This window comes from Dendronephthya gigantea, unplaced genomic scaffold, assembly GCF_004324835.1.
Source record: "Dendronephthya gigantea isolate DGI-Jeju-01 unplaced genomic scaffold, DenGig_1.0 000010F, whole genome shotgun sequence".
NCBI lineage: Eukaryota > Metazoa > Cnidaria > Anthozoa > Malacalcyonacea > Nephtheidae > Dendronephthya > Dendronephthya gigantea.
The window spans coordinates 1,448,284-1,465,577 of NW_021163020.1; the positions used below are offsets into that span (position 1 = coordinate 1,448,284).

General features: G+C 39.5%; 3 protein-coding genes across 3 annotated transcripts; 2 read left to right on the plus strand and 1 right to left on the minus strand.

Moving 5' to 3' along the window:
• Positions 1-569: 569 nt before the first annotated feature.
• On the plus strand, positions 570-9,781 carry LOC114518115 (vigilin-like). The gene is made up of 21 exons (XM_028538041.1): positions 570-726; positions 926-1,213; positions 3,012-3,224; positions 3,304-3,504; positions 4,153-4,368; positions 4,483-4,585; positions 4,656-4,867; positions 4,983-5,087; positions 5,248-5,326; positions 5,418-5,557; positions 5,708-6,013; positions 6,201-6,332; positions 6,460-6,678; positions 6,763-6,849; positions 6,928-7,062; positions 7,214-7,514; positions 7,743-7,948; positions 8,023-8,262; positions 8,395-8,625; positions 8,798-9,013; positions 9,094-9,781. Exons 2-21 carry the CDS (start codon positions 968-970, stop codon positions 9,358-9,360), a joined length of 3,855 nt encoding a protein of 1,284 aa, XP_028393842.1. The 5' UTR covers positions 570-726; positions 926-967; the 3' UTR covers positions 9,361-9,781.
• Positions 9,782-10,440: 659 nt separating this feature from the next.
• Positions 10,441-12,768, minus strand: LOC114518469. The gene is made up of 2 exons (XM_028538463.1): positions 12,595-12,768; positions 10,441-12,295 (listed from the first exon to the last, which is right to left on the minus strand). The coding sequence occupies exon 2, from the start codon at positions 12,216-12,218 to the stop codon at positions 10,602-10,604; it is 1,617 nt and encodes a 538-aa protein (XP_028394264.1). The 5' UTR covers positions 12,219-12,295; positions 12,595-12,768; the 3' UTR covers positions 10,441-10,601.
• A 414-nt stretch (positions 12,769-13,182) lies between these two features.
• On the plus strand, positions 13,183-17,270 carry LOC114518483. Its single transcript, XM_028538482.1, has 2 exons — positions 13,183-13,413; positions 15,131-17,270. Exon 2 carries the CDS (start codon positions 15,161-15,163, stop codon positions 16,703-16,705), a length of 1,545 nt encoding a protein of 514 aa, XP_028394283.1. The 5' UTR covers positions 13,183-13,413; positions 15,131-15,160; the 3' UTR covers positions 16,706-17,270.
• Positions 17,271-17,294: the final 24 nt, after the last annotated feature.

Below are 17,294 nucleotides of genomic sequence, written 5' to 3' on the forward strand. Positions count from 1 at the left end.
CCACAAAATACGTGACGTCCTGAGGGGTGAGGGGTGCTTAAGAGTGTCATAGGAAGTGAGGGGCCGGGGTGTCACTTGGACGTCACCCGACACGAGCTGAGAATTATTCCAAAATAAATTTGCACGATAATTTTCGGTCTTTCGTGCAAAAGATTCTCTTTCAACTCTAGTCAATCACACTGCGGTATGATTTGTCTTAGTGTCACATATTTTGTGAACGGTGCCTAACTATGGAATATAGTATTTTTCCGTTACTACCGCAGCCAAATAGTAGATAAATTGGATATCTTGCCTAAAATTTGAATGGCTGTGTGCTGTGCTTTATCTACAAGCGTTTTTAATCTTTTAATTTCCAAGCGCATGTCAGAAAGTAGCTTTTTCTGGGCTCCTCCTGGTAAGCTGGTATTCTGTACACGTGTATCTTTACAATATATTGCTGCACTTTGCTCAGCTGTATTTCCCCAAAGTGCGCTGTGATTGGCCAGATTGCAGGAGCTTTTCTAGCTGCGCTGCGATTGGCTACGAGCGCGGTCAGATTGGGACGCAATTATAAATTCTACTACGCAGTTGTGTAACATTCAGTCGAACAAGAAGTATGGAGTCTTGAATCGAATTCGAAGAAGAGAAGAAGATTTAACCGGCCTCTATCGTCGATCTGGATTTATTATAGTCGAATTTTGACGTTGGTTGGCCTTTCTGGAACAGCTGCTATTGGCCTTGCGTCAGGTTTGTACTAGAAGCAAAAATAACAATGTTTTTTTTGAAGCCTATAAGAGTCATGGTAGCGTTCGAATGAAATAGAATAGATGCCAATGTATTTCAAATTCTCGGTAAATACGTGTAATTGATGACCGATTTTTATTAATTTTTCAATAGCAAATGTTCAGGGAATCCTATTCCTAACAGTGCTATTTTTTTCTCTCAGTGGCACTGTAGATTATAGCCTGGAATACGGACCTAAAGAATAATGAATATCCAACCCGAAGTGAATAATATGAACGGAATTGGTTTAACGAACGGCAGCTCTGACGCTGCTGAATTTTCCCATCAAAACAACACGGATTTGGATACTGAAGGCTACACTCCCACATACGATGAAGCATTTCCCGAATTGCCTGTTTCAAACGTTCCCGTTGTGAGAAATCCTGGCCCGGCCAAAGCGACTAGCTATTCTGGCTCGATGCAAGCTATTCGCGCGAGCACCATTACACAGGTATTAAAATATCTGAGCCATCTAATCGCTATTTGAATATATTCCATTCCTAACTTTCTTTTAAATACCCTTTTGCAATTTTTATTTTTAACGAAGTCTTGTGATTTTTGTAAACTTTTATAGTTTATCAATTTCATGCCACTCTCATTCGTGACTACGAGTTTGCTAATTATTTTCGACAACGTGTCGTTTTCTCGCACATAAATAAATATGCACTGTGACCGATCGCAACCCCGTACCATATGACACTTTGAATGCCCGAAAGAAATATAAAAATAATATGCCTTAAGACCTGCTTCTATGCTGTCTTCTGTAGTCAAGCCGTTCGTTTTTTATCCAAAGTACGGACGAGATTTTTATCCTGTTCTTGTGACCGAAGTTGCAATTTATTGTCTTTTAGCCCTTGGGGGAACTTGAAATTTAAAACGCGTCGTTTTTTAAATGAAATCAACACGGTTTTGAAAAATATTTCTTCGAGAATCTTATCCTTATACAACATTGTAAAAATCGTATCGTTGGCACAATGTGAATCAGAATATAAATCTGAGATTAGATGAGCCCCAAAAGTGTTGCTTATTTGAATATTACGTCGCCTAATAGGATGAATTTTACGGAACCTCCAAACAATGCCCTTTTATTTTGTGCTGGGTTTTACGAGCCATTTAAATTATTTGGAATTTCCTGTTAGGGAAATTCTTTCCACAAAAGCTTTGCCACATTTTTTTGTTGTAAACAGCTCAGTGAAATGTATGAGGTCTGAGTTGAAAGTGTTTTCTTTGTATTTATCTCGACACCGACACGTGTACCACTTTCGCATTTCACTAAATATTTCTTGCTTCAATCAAGGAAAGATCTTATTAGCAAGTAAAATATTTGACACAATTTGACCGTAGTAGTGTTGTAACCGAGGTATAGCTATATTAGAACCTGTGGTTTTCAACTATATAAAGAGTATAAACAAAAATTGAATAAATTTGAATGTGCAGATGCAAATTTGCCACCGTGGATGATATTTCCTTAATTTTTATAGCAAAACTTCAAAGCCATGTAAAGTTTGCATGGTAACGGCTTATTGTAACGGATTGATGTGTAATTTTTGCATGAATATTACTCGATCACTCGTATAAATAAATACCTGTAATACCTTCATGATTCCTACATATTTTTCACGAATTATATTCGAATTAATCTATCAAGACTGGGTGTTAAAATGGTGTGATTTGAAGTGATAAGTTTCCAATCAATTCATCGCGATTTTTGGTGGGATTAATTCCACCCAGCCGTATCGAAAAATTTCACACCTGTAACTTAGAAGAATAGTTCTCTGTTGTTACAGGCACAGCCAAATTAAAATACTGCCTGTTTATATTATTGCCCCAAGTTGACTTTTAAGTTAGTATGTTATTTATGATATACTGTGATTTGATATGCAATATTGTGGAATATACATTGTTTTCGGATATAATTTGCAGTGAACTTTTCCGATCTGGTTTCTAGTGTGGGATTTTTCTATGAAGCTGCTGTTTTGATCTGGGCTAACTTAAATAAACAGTCATGCTTGCTCAAATAGCAACCAAGGTCACCAAGAAATATTTAGTTGTTTAATAGGAATGGCATAGCAAGTCACTTGCTCAATGAAAGAGAATTTGTCAAATCCCACCATCTTCCATGCATCCAGTCAATTTTTTAAGTGGCATCCAATTGATTTGGAGATAAATTTTTGTTTGTAAGAAATGGGAATCCAAGCCCGGTTCTTAATCTAACCATAAATTAATAAATAATCCCCGTTGTATTCAAGGTTTTTCGGATCCCCGTTGAAGATGTTACTGCGAAACCACTCGGTGATTTTGGAGATGCACGTCAAACTATGTGTCGAGATGTGTTTACAAAGACCGGTGCCTCAATTGAATTGAGTTATGCAAAGGACAAGAGTTTGAATATCCTCGCAACAGGCAAACCTTCACAGGTTGCAATGGCGAAAAGAGAAATCCTAAAGAAGCTGCAAACAGGGGTATGTGAATTGGCTGTTGATGTTTTTTATAACAGAGCTACTTTCTTTTAAATGTTCTATGCTTTAATAATAAATTCAGGTGAGATATGAGCTTCCAATTCCTGTTGAACACCACAAGTTTATCCTTGGCAAAGGTGGAAATAATCTGAAACAACTGGAAGCCAATACTGGAACTCATATCACCATCCCAAAGAATGGAGTGGGTATGGTCATTGTTGCTGGAATCAAGGAAGATGTTGAGAAAGCTTGTCATGAAATTCAAGTTATTTCTGACAGAAAGGTAATTTTTGACAACACGGCCTTTCATACCAGATCTTTTTGCATACGGCATAATTCTTCTTCAAAATAAACTGTTGTATTGATTGATTGTAAAATGTATTGATTAGATACATTCATTTTTAATTATAAATTCACACTCAATTTCAAGCTGCTGAAGGCATTATTAATTGGTTAAATAACTGTGCAATATGTGTTGTCAGAAACATGCTCAAAACATATTGATAGCTTGATAATAAATGTATTCTGTCAATCAATCAATCAATCAATCATTTTATTGATACCAGAATTGTTACAGTGAAAGTTACAAAAGGTTATTAAAACAAAGTAGTCGGTACCAGCTAGCTGTAACAACCGTAAGGCTGAAGAAAACAGCTAGCTAATAGTAATTATTTAAAAAAGAATTTTTACACGCAAGAAGTTAATACGACGAACCAAAGTTCCACACATATATATACAGGTATAATCGTAAGAAGTTGACGTTGTTAACTTGGATTGTTATGTATCATAATATGACTGTAATAACATTTTTTTCATTTCTTGTTTAAATTTAGATTTCCCAAGGCTTTTAAGATTTTCATCAATACTATTCCATGCCTTAGGGCCGGCAAATCTAATATTATATTTGCCGTAATTTGTTCTTATTCTGCAGGCAAAAGAAGGATTTGAACGACTGGAAATCCCCCGAATATATCATCCATTCATCCAAGGACCCAATCAAGAAACAGTACAGAATATCATGATGGAAACAGGCACGAAGATTAATATTCCACCACCGTCGGTGCAAAAGGATGAAGTTACAATTTCTGGTGATAAGGATGGTGTAAATTTGGCAAAGGATAAAATAATTAGGATCTACAAGGAAAAGGTAGTGGATACTATAACTAACAAACGGTTGTTAATTGATAGGGGAATTGTGTTTTGAGTAGAGTCCTTTAAGATGTTATCCTAGAATTGTTTTAATAGATATTTTTTTTCTTAGGAACGATGTGTGACTCCTGTATCCATTGAAGTGAAGAAATCCCAGCACAAATATGTTATTGGACCCAAAGGACATGTATTACAAGAAATTCTTGCATCTACAGGTGGGTGGCCTTGATTCAGCTTTATTTCAATAAATGCACCTCAACTTAGCAAGTCTAATAATATTTCCAGGAGTGTCTGTTGAAATGCCACCTTTGGATTCCGAAGCAGAGACCATAACTTTACGAGGAGAACCAGACAGACTTGGAGCAGCTTTGACACAGGTTTATGAGAGAGCAAACAGTGTTTCATTTGCTGAGGTCGAGGCACCACGTTGGCTACACAGGTTTATGATTGGACGGAGTGGAGAGAACATTAAAAAGATCACCCAAGATTTAGACAAGGTTTGTTTCTATTCCATTATCATGAGAAATTTTGACAATCCTAATATGCAGGCAAAATAATTGTATCAGGGGTGTAATCCTAGTGATAACACATTTTCAAATCATTCTTCATCAGCTGCATATTGAGTTCAGTGATGATAAGGACAAGATTACCCTGGAAGGACCCCCACAGCAAGTTGACAAAGCCAGAGAAGCATTGGAGACATTTGCACGTGAACTGGTAAATCAGCATTTCTTAAATTTAGAAATATTAGATTATTTGCACGACATAATGTTCATAGTTTCTCCTCCATTTACTCGCTTATTTTTGTAATTTCGAGGGTTTCATTCTGCATTTCATTTTGTAATTTTGAGAGTTCATTCTGTATTTCATTTTGTAGAGAGCAACAATGGACTTTGCTGAGGTGGAAGTTGACTATAAATATCACTCTCATATCATTGGTAAAAATGGTGCAAACGGTGAGATATTAAAGTACTTTACAAAGCCTATAGAAAACCCATTTGGGAAACTTGCAGCCTGGCTTATTCTACATTATTTATATCACGATAGTAAATCGTATCAAGGAGGAAACAAAAACAGCCATCATAATTCCTAATGATAGCGAGAAAAAGAGTGTGATCAGGATTGAAGGTTCTCCTCAAGGTGTAGCAAAGGCGAAGGCAGAAATTTTGGAAATGGCAAAGAAACTGGTAGGTTTGGGAGAAAAATTGCATGTTGTTTTAAGCAAACGCTATCATAAAGTAACCAGCGTTGGAGTTCGGTTGAATTCTGTTCTTTTCCGACTGTGAAAAATCCTAGAAAAACCACAGAAAATTGATTGAAATTGCTGTCGTTTCTAGGAAAACGAGCGTTCCCGTGATATCATCATTGAAAGCAAGTTTCATCGCTCGATCATCGGACCAAAAGGCGAAGGAATGCAGGATATCAGAAAGAAATTCCCCGAGGTGCGTGTGTCGTTTCCCGAGGCATCTTCAAAGAGTGACATAGTGAACATCCGTGGACCCAAAGATCAGGTGGACAAGGTTTACGCTCAGATGAAGAAACAAAATTCTGAATTGATTGCCAGCAACTACAAAATCGACGTGCCAATATTCAAGAAATTTCACCGGAATATTATCGGACGAGGTGGAGCGACAATTAAGAAGGTTGGTTTATTGTGAAGACGAAAAATTGGTTGACAATTGATGTGCAAATATAGTAGTAACTCAATATCATAAGACTTCATGGTTTAAACAGGGGAATCAGTCCAATAACAACAGTGGTTTCATCGCAGTAAGCTTTCTTCTTTCGTGTCATGTAGTAACAAGTTGGTTTCTGTGCTTTTGTTCCTAGATTCGAGATGAAACTGGAACAAGGATTGAACTGCCTGCTGAGGGAACCGATAGCAATATTATTAAGATCATCGGCCATAAGGCTCAGTGCGAAGATGCTCGTGAAAAGATTTTAGCCATTCAGAATGAACTGGTGAGTATATCTTTTAAGCAAAGAAGTTTTCATAAACAAATTTCAAATGAAAAACATGTTCTTCGTGAAGAATATCAACCGCAAACAGTTGGCTGTTCCTCGAATTGAAACTATCTTCTTTTTACAGGAAAGTATCCTGCAGGAAGAACTGATCATCCCTCACAAACTGCATAATGCAATCATTGGTGCCAAGGGCCGACTCATTCGTTCAATCATGGACGACTGCGGTGGCGTGACTATCAAGTTCCCACCTGGTGGTTCAAACAGCGACAAGGTGATTGTGCGAGGACCTAAAGACGATGTGGAAAAAGCTAAGAGTGAACTATTACAACTGGCAAAAGAAAAGGTTGGTTTGAGGGAATAAAGGCAATCTTAATGAACTGCTTGAAATAAAGGTTTTATATTTAATATGTATCTTTCCTTTTGCCAGGAACTGAGCAGTTTCACGGACACTGTAAAAGCGAAAGGCGACTATCATCGCTTCTTGATCGGCCGAGGTGGCGCTAATATAAGAAAGGTGAGTGCTCGCGGCTTGAGAAAACCGTTCTTCATAATAGTTGTTCTGGTTCACTAACAGCTTTTACTCTTGGCTTAGGTTCGTGACAACACCGGAGCTCGTATCATTTTCCCGACGAAAGACGACGATGACCAAGAACTGATTCATATTATTGGAAAGAAGGAGGCTGTGCAAGCGGCCAAGGAGGAATTGGAGAAAGCAATCAAGCAACTCGTGAGTTTGATTTCGTTTTCTCAAATGTTGCTTACTAGTATTTGCCTTTTTGATGGCAAGCACCGAGTAATGTTAAGCACTGAATTATGTTTAGCATTGAGTGATTTTAAGCTTTGAGTGATGTTAAAGCTTTGAGCGGGTGTTATTTTAGGATAACATCGTAGAAGACGAGGTGAATGTCGATGTAAAACATCACCGCCATTTTGTGGCACGTCAAGGTAAAGTCTTGACCGAAGTGATTGAAGATTTTGGCGGAGTTTCCATCAGTTTCCCGCGCTATAACAGTGGCTCTGAGCGCGTGGTGCTTAAGGGAGCTAGCAATTGTGTGGCTGGAGCCAAGGATAGGATTATTGAGATTGTGAAAGATCTGGAGTCGATGACGACCATTGAAGTTGTTATTGAGCAGAAACATCATCGCTCTCTGATGGGAGCCAAGGGTGCCACTGTGCAAGGTTCGTGTATAACTTTGAAATCAAGTATAGCTAAAAGTCAAATAACCTCGGCTAAAGCTTGTTATGCAGTGCTAGCCATATGCTGTAGAAAAATTGTAATTGAATGATATATTGGACGGGGGGGGAAGCTCCTGGTTCATATGCAAGTTGTAGTAAGAGTCATGTCTGATCTCTAAAGGAACAGGTACAACTGTCGCTTACTTGTGTGGTCTTCATCTTGCATTGCAGGAGTTCAGAATCGTTTTAACGTACACATCAGATTCCCAGAGCGGTCGAGTGCTGCTGTTAACGGCTCGCCGAGCGACGATCATCCGACTGTGAACGGAGACGGCCCGACCTCGCCGACTGGGAACGAAGATGGTGTAAAAAAATGTGATATCATTCAGATCACTGGCAAGATTGAACAAGCTGAACTTGCCAAACAAGCTTTACTGGTAAGTTGGTCGTGTCAAACAAGTTTACACCGGTTATTATGAAACCTATATATAAGTATGCTGTTCAATTTTAGGATCTTATACCAATCAATCAATCGGTAAAGATTCCATTTGATTACCATCGTTACATCATTGGTCAGAAGGGCGCTAACATCCGGGCAATGATGAATGAATTTGACGTGAATATCCTCATTCCACCCGCCAGAGATGAGTCCGATGACGTCACAATCTCGGGTCCACGTGATAACGTCGCGCAAGCTGTCAATGCCCTGAACAAGAGAGTCGACGAAATCGAGGCTGAGAACGAGGACAAGGTGGGTGACAGGGTGTGACTTCTGGGTAGACCTTCTGTGTTCTTCAAAGTGAACATAAACTCGGAAATAATTGATTTATTGAAAAGAATATTTCATAGGTAGAATATTTCATTCTCGATTTCATTCCCACAGGCCCTTCGTAATTTCCAACTGGAGGTATTCGTGGACCCGAAGTACCATCCAAAGATCATCGGTCGCAAGGGAGTCATAATTGACAAAATCCGTAAGGAACATGAGATTCAAATCCAGGTTCCTTCAATGAAGTCTGGTGCTGATGGAAGCTCTGACGTCATCACTCTGACTGGTTATGAAAGAAACTGTGAGGCGGCCAAGGAAGAGATCGAGCGCATGGTCAAGGAATTGGTAAGGAGCGGGGCGTAAGAGGGTGGGATAGGTACATATGTGAGCTTGTAGGGTCTCAAATGTTTCTCGCTCAAAATGACGAGGCCCCTCTACTAATTTTCTTTTAAAACGTGCAATTACGATTTGTTGTTTCTGGAATTATTCTGAACAATGTTTTGTTCCAAATTTACAGGAAGATCAAACTACCATTGAGGTGGACATCGATCCCAGAGTCCACCGACGTCTCATTGGGGCACGTGGCGCGAGCATTCGCAGAGTGATGGACCAGTTTAAAGTGGATATCCGTTTCCCTCGCCCCGATAACCCTGATGGTCCCGTTGCGATCAGTGGTGCCCCGGATAATGTCGAGGACGCAAGGGATCATTTGTTGGTTTTGGAAGAAGAATACGTAAGTTGTACAGATTGAACGAGAGGAAGGGAGGGGGGTGGTGTAGAAAGTTTTTTTTTAAAAATCGCTCTCTTCTTCAGCTGGACGAGGTACGTGATCAACAGGAAGAGAAAGATTTGGTCAGCCATTATATGAATCCGCCAAGCAAGAGCAATGAGACGCACAGCAAGAGCCGCAAACCGCAGGAATTTGTTGTCCGCGATGCACCTTGGAACAAGTCCTCACCACCAATCTCCCCCAGTCCTCCACCTGCCGTCCTCAACATGGCTGACACGGAAGATTTTCCCGCCATTGGAAGCGGAAACAAACCGTTTGCCGCCGCCGTGCCCTGGGGTCCACGTCATTGAACTAAATTCTATTTTCATATCCTTTATTTTATGTGTAGGACGGAATAAACATGCAATTTCAATTCACATGTACTTCTTGTCCTTGTTTTGGAAAGTTACATTTTCTGATAGCATGGAATTTTTTGTTGTTTTTTAGTGCAATAAGCTCGTTTATTTCACACCATCAAGAAATTGACAAATCTCTACATCACTATAGAAATTTATGTATTGACAATAGTAACACACAACCATTTAAAAATATCCTCTTGGACACGGTTAAATTTTACTTTTGAAAGATACAAACTATTATGACGAATGCAGAAATTAGCATATTTTAGTGGTGAATGTGTTGTGGACTATCTTGACGAGATGCATATGCAAACGAATGAAATATTTCTACAATGCATTATGATTGAGACTAATAAATTGTTTTTGCGGGTTATATTTTGTCTGATTGAATGATTTTTGTTGTGAGAGATCTCAGATTGACTGGTACTATGGAGAATGACCTTGGGTAAAACTGTCTTTCAAAAAGAAAGTTATAAAATAAAACTAAGATGGTTGTCTATCTTAAGATAAAGATACGCCGAGTTTCAGATGCGAACAATTAATAAATCATTTCCAATCTCTAGTCTTGAAAGATCAGATGTTTTGTGGGAACTAAATCCATTATAAACATGCAGCTGCACAAGATGAATTGGAGTTGATTTTGTGCATGATGAGTGTGTTAATGCTAACGTGATATTAGTTTCATAAATTTTTAAAGATTCTAACCTTTCGCGACAGCGGAACTAACACAGCCACTCTAATGTGTTAAGTGCTTAAGGTTAAGAGACTCTTAAATTACAACGGGAAAAGCACCGTTTATGGATGATAAATGAGATGGCGGTCAAACCACTAAGTGATTTTTCACGCATAAAAGCAAAACGACAGACTATGGACGCCAAAGTAAATACAGTTTTTGTTGTTCGAGAAACGACAAATATAAAAAAAACGAGTCATTTCGGGAGGGGCTTTATTACGGAGTTCATTACTAAGGACACTCGTGAAATCTACAACGTAAATCCGGAGAGAAGAAACTGTTCTCATCACATTTCTAAATATATATATATATATATATACATATTACAACATTCAAATATCGATTTCTTGTCTAAAACCACGAAGAATTAGCAGTCGTAAGATTCATTACACACGCATGTCTAAATCATAGTTCATATATTGAGACGCTACTTCGAGTGCCACACAAACCCTTTGAAATGTCAGCTTGCAGCACACCCGTGCGCGGGAAATTGCATTTTCTCAACAGTCGGCAGCAACATAAGATACACGATAAGAAACACAGTTATAGTCAACGAACTAAACAATATAAGATGAGTGTACAAAGCACTTGCAACAAGTGGGCCTGCGACCAAACCCAAATGCTGCGAGGTTGCAAACGCAATTTGGTAAAATCCGTGAGTTTCAGGACTGGTCAGTTTAGGAAGCAATGATTTACCAGCTATGCTCACAATCGGCGTTCCGATGATGGTAAAAACTCCCATCAACAAGGTCATTACTATACTCCCGGTTGAATGTTTTTCGGCAAATCCGATAGCAAGCCTCGCAAATGAAGCCAAAAGACCAGATGAGATACTGGTAATGAGGAGATATTTCGCGTCCAACGACTTATTGGCGGACCACACCACAATGATAACTGTAACCATTTCGACACCAGCAACAATAAAGATGGCACTTAAAATGGTAATGTTGAATCCCAACTGTTCTACGCCAATAAGCAACATCAATGTTTCAAAAGCGGTTTGATTAAAAAACATCATAAATTGACAGACTAAGATAATCATGACGTCGCGTCGGAATAACAGTTCTTGTATGCTGCGGTTTCTGGTGGACACCTCAAGCTTTCTTGTATAACTGCTTTGGGAAACCGGTCTAACGTGTTTTGAAAACTCGTCATCCGATTCCAGTGCTTGAATTTCCTCGCTCTGTTTGCCGTTGTCGGAGCTGTCCGTATGCTCATCATCGGAGGGCGTCGTCGAAATTTGTCCTCTTTCATCTTCGTGGGAGACTGTCGTCGGAGAGCGTCGTCCCTCATCTTCGGCAGAGATCGGTTTAGATTCGCCATCTACTTTAGACGGTTCGTCAAGTGTCGTAGATAGGCGAGGAGTGCTTGGTTTTTGGTAAAAAGGTTGCTCTTCTTCCGTGTCGTCGTCTTTGGGTACTTCATGATAGGCGTTCGGATGTAAGCTCAAATCGTAGACTGTAAATACATGAACGATTTCGGCCAATGCCCAAACTATCGCCATGAAGAACCCTGGCGCAGTTCGACGATCAATAATCCAGGGGCCAAAAGTCAAATCAAAGTCCTTGACAAAGAAATTCATGCCAGGGCCGATAACTACACCAAACAGTCGCACTCCTTCCATAAAAATCATCACGCGATTTCGTTCCTCTGGATTAGTCACGCGTTTCACTTCTGAATACAACGCCCCGCTGAAACCTTGCCCTAACCCCGACACTAGCCGCCCTATCAATGGCATGTAATAATACAAGGGCAAGGCGTATATCAAGCTGCCTGCAATTTGAAACAAGTTCGCCACAAAGCCGAGGAACCGTATCCTCTGCCATTTCTCTGCCAACTTCTCGATGAATGGCGAGATGAAAAAGGCGACCAGCGAGTCGCCAGCGATAACGAAACCAAGAAAATAGTAACTCGCGTTCAGCGATTGTAGATAGAAATACACAGACGGCAGGATTATTATGTAGTCAATACCAGCGGCAAATCGACGCAAAGCGAATCCGATGAGTGTTAGTTGTCGTTTGGTCTGGTATGTAAGTTCAAACGATGACTCAAGGTTACCCTTTGATTCACACAGCATCTTGTCGCGAAAATACTTTATAAGATCCACGTTTCATAAAGCTCCACGTTTCATCCCCTTCGCTTCTGCCCCGTCACCTAACGAATATATTTCACATATTTGTAATTATGCTTCCACACTAGAACCAATATCACACTAGAACCAATATTCTGTCAGTTGACGTACAAAGAGGTTATTAAATTAGGCTCCGAAATGACAACTGATCTGCATGTTGATCTCAACTACAGCATACAGAAAACTCATTTGAATACTTGCATGCTTGGACGGTCAAGAGTGACCACTCGCATTTCCAAGCTAAACGAAGAGTCAGGCAGCTAGATAATCTCGTAGAGTTATGTTGTATAGTATCAATGTTTAATATGTCCGTTTCACTCACTTTGGTATTAACTGGGCTCTTTACTGTTAACCAATCTTTGCTTTTCTTTCCTCAAAAAGCGTTGCACGAATGCTCTAGAGAATCTTTATAGTTCATTTCACGGTCATGGGTTTCCGTTGTTTGCGTCTGTAAAGAATGTGGTCGTCGTTTAATGTTTCATCATTGTAGTCACCACGGGGGGGTACAAACTCAGCGAGATTTATGGTGTGGGTGTGTGACTGCCAACAGAAGTCAGAGACTCAGGTAAGGATCTCCCTGGACAGTGAAATCTCTATGAGGCCAAGCCAAAGGCAAAGCAAGCTAACTTACATATCTAGAGTAGATATATTTGCCTGTATATTCAATATTTTAATATATCTTTCAAACCTTCCGCAGTCCGCACTATTTCAGTTTTATCAACCAGCTGTCCAGCTCATCGCTGATAAGAACGCAAGTTGAACTGCATCATCGTTGCTAAGAGTTCTTTGAGACGAAATAACAATTTACGATACTAAATTGTATGGTGTGACATTTCTGAGTATTGCAAAGTAATTAGAACAATATGGGATAATATTACTAGCAAACATACAAATAGGGAAAGATTTCCTTAAACGAATCTCCCCCCGTCAAAAAGGTCATGATCACCAAACCTCAGACATACACATATACGATTTACATATACACTTTGAATGCTCGCACACCATGCGTAACGACAGTTAATACCAAGTTCAGCGATCGCAATTGTTCAACAAGAACCACCACCTCTAGATGCTGATAACGACATAGAACGGAGGAGTCTTATTTGCGAATGTTTTAAACGCAAGTGTGGCTAACGAAATGGTAAGATATTTGTGTGTGTCTTTATGGTCAACAAATAACGAATACAGAGTCGTGTATATTTATGTCCTTGATTAGTCTTGTATGTTGAAGAATGTTCCGCTTGACTTTACATTTTATGGCTTAAAAATTAGGGATCGATAGTTGAAGATTGTTGAATGTTGAGTTCTATATCTAAGATTTATATTGAGTATGCGATGGCAATTGGCCACCAGACATGGCTTATGTTACTGTCAACTAACCTGTCATGCTGACAATAGGAGCTAAAATTCAGATAAAACTGTTTGTAGAATTTGTTTAATGACTTCAGTTCTTGCTCGTGTATCGTGCATACTGCGTACAATGATGCATGAACCATACAAGATAATCAATTAAGGATATTTATTGGATTTCAAGGCATATATATGTTTAGGAAACAATGTGTTCGGTTTAGCGAATTTTGCATGGCCGGAAATTATCTGTGTATTGTATGCCGATTGTCTCACAAGTCATAACGGGATGGACGAAACGAAATATTTGCCTATTTGAAAAAAGCTGTAAATCTGCTTTTGAAGTGGTTTCCTTTTTATAAAATATACGTTAATATGATGTGGGCAAACAAAACGAACGAACGTCTATGACTATGCCGGGGTGGAAATTTTCATGGAGGGAATATAGTTCCAGACAAATATTGATCAGAAATAGTGGGTGTTAAAGCCGTTGAATTTCTATTGTATATGAAATAGCTTTAGGGATAAAAATAATTCGATACTGAACAAACAAAAAGTGAAAGATTTTCCTATTATATCATTCTCCTTATTCATATTTCAAATATTAGGCCTGTGGCTGTGGTTTTAAACAGCATGGCGCTATACTTGCCCACACAACAAATTACGAAAAGGCAGACTTTAATTAACTTAAGCTTGGTAACACAATTTGAAATCAAGCAGGTGGAAAACATCACAAACAGACAATTTAATACAAGAAAAATACTCCAAAGAACAACAAGTTGTATTTCAGAACCATCCTCAAAAATGTAAAATAACCAATTGATATTATTCGATACAACAACTTGTAAACTCATAAGCATAGATTTGCGTTTTAAACTTCTCTTGTTTTAAGCTCTTTATGTTCACAAAATGTTATTCTTCATATTATGTGTTTCATATTAATTCGTTAAGACGTGGATGATCAAAAAACGCCTGTGTTCAGCCTATCCACTAATTGCAATTGGCGTTTCATAAAGACTGTTTACATGGAGCGAGTTATCCCGGCTAGGCGAGGTGAAAACTGCATACAATGAAAGACTAATCAGGTTAAGCCTTTGATGTGATGCGCTTTTTACCACGCCTAGCCGGGATAACTTGCTCCATGGAAACAGGCCCTTGATTGCTGCCGCTCAAAAAATCTCGACAGAAGATGACAAATAATAAGAACCAGGCTTTAACTAAGCTATTTTATGTACGCGAAATTTTAGGCCTGGCCTATTTCAAACGAGTATTTTTCATCGTAAAAAGCAGAAAATCACCAGACTATTTGCTAATACTTTGCGGAGCCGCAAATTCCTTTATATTAGCCAACTTAAGGTGGCGTCTTGTTTCGGGCAATTCGTTGGTATTTGCAACTTTCTCCGTCTGCTATATCACCTGTATGTTTGTTTCTGGGTGACCTGTTGAAATAATCTATCACAACTTCTGGGACGAGTTAAGAACATCCTGTCAATTTTCAATCTCTTTTTCAGCCCTAATATAGTTCAGAGTCGGCAATCATCATGCTTTCCCAAACCCAAGGCTGTTTCGACTTTCCATTTCAACTCACGTTCCAAAGCAAGCGACAGCTTACGCTAATTGGCTTCGGCATTCGTCGGTTCATAGTCGGAATCAATTACGCCATCGTTATACCGTCTCTGTGGTTCTACCTTGAATCATTTGGCGCGCCGTACTATTTCCTGGGAATAGCAATCGCCGCAGACTCGCTGGTCGGCGTGATAGTCTCGCCAATAGTCGGTAAGATCGCCGACATTACTCGTCGTATTCGCGCCATCGGGATCTTCACGATAACAATGGATTTCGTTGGAAATATCGTTTATGCTTTGCCAATGCATGTGTATATGCCAATCTTAGGACGCTGTATCTCAGGAATCGGAGCCGGTTACGTCTCGGCTCTTTACGGAGAGGTTTCGCGAGTTACGACGCCCGCCGAACGTACGCGCATCGTTACGATCCTTGAAGGAGTCCGTTTACTAGGAATTACAATCGGTCCGTCTTTCAATTTCTTCTTGCAGAATTTTAACTTCTACATCGGACCTTGGAAAATCGATAAGCGAACGGCGCCCGGATTTTTTATGGCCATTCTTTGGTTTTTGGTTGGCATAATTCATTTGTTTACGGTTTACAATCTAACAAAAGACTACAAACACTTGGAAGAGGAGTTTTTAGCGAACGGCACTCCGGAGACGAGTAAAAAGAATTCGCTGCCAGGTTCACGTATGGAACGCCGGAGGTCATCTATGGACCTCAGAAGATCGCGCGGATCACCTGTTGATCGCATGGAATCACGGAGTCCATCGTTTTACATGCACGAGGGATATTCGAGCGAGGAGGAGATTCAGGAGGAGTTGACGTACTTGGATATTTTAAGAACACAGAGACAAGAAGAGAACATGGACCAAACAAAAGATGAACGAAGCATTTTCGCGGGCATCAAGGCGGCTTTGACGCGCTCCGAACTTGTGGTTCTTTTTCTCTCTCAATTTTTAATGTATTTTAATCAGAGTTCGTTCGAGACACTCGCACCGTTAATTGGAGTAGAGTTATTTGGTTTCACGATAACCTATCTGAGTATTCTCTACGTCGCCGCAGGTGTTGAACTTGTTATCGTCATTGTTCTCGTGTGGTTTGTTTCGCATTACATTGCAGATCGAAGTCTTCTGCTCTCGTCAATTGCCATGGGAACCCTTGGTGTCTTTGCGCAACTCGGTGTGGCGTTCTCGCAGCCACGCACGACCGGGGGCCTGGTTTTAGCCTTTATGATGACATTTTTTATGCTGCTGGCTACGCCTATTACAAGCATCGTTGGAAAATCTTTGCTATCAAAGATCACTCGTGTTGAAGACCAAGGATTTTACCAAGGTCTGCTTGCATCAACGCAACAGTTAGGTCTAATCTCTGGCCCGCTTGTGGGTAGTGCGCTCTTTACATATTTAATGTATTTTAGTTCCGTTTCCTTATTCATTTTCGTGTTTCTGTACGTGCTCACCCTGATAACAATGGACAAATTAGTCGGTATTTCAAATAATGGAGTGAACAACAATTAGGACTTTGAATGTGTGGAGGTTTTAGGCTTTTTAGCCGTTGATTTAAAGGTCGCACATGCGTATGAAAGACAAGTATCTCTTAAGACTTTTACAATTCAAACACTTTAGAAGATCAAGTCGATTGTTTTGTACGTAATTTGTGTATGGTATTTGCACCATTATATGGTTTGTATGGTTGGTATTTAAATTAAAGGATTATAAATCTGTTCAATTAAAATTTGTTTCGATTTTGAGTATTGGTTTGTTCATTGGTGAAAGCAAAAAGACGAGTAAATTGGGCATTGCATGAGAGCTGTTTTGGGCGCAAAAATATCCAGAAACTAGTATATTATATAAATACAAAAGAGCGTCAAAAGCGCAACCTCGTCCCCAGCGCGTGAAGGTCTCGCGAGCGAAACACGCGACGGGCTTTATGAATTGTTTGCTGTCGTCACAGCTATCGTCATCCAGTTCTGTGCAAAATTTTAACGATGAAGAAATTAAGAAAAATAAGCTTTTCTTTTTTTCTTGTTTTTTCGATTCTTTGGCATGCAAATGATACATTTGCAGGTAATTTTACAGTTTTCATTTTACATTTTATGTATTTTTT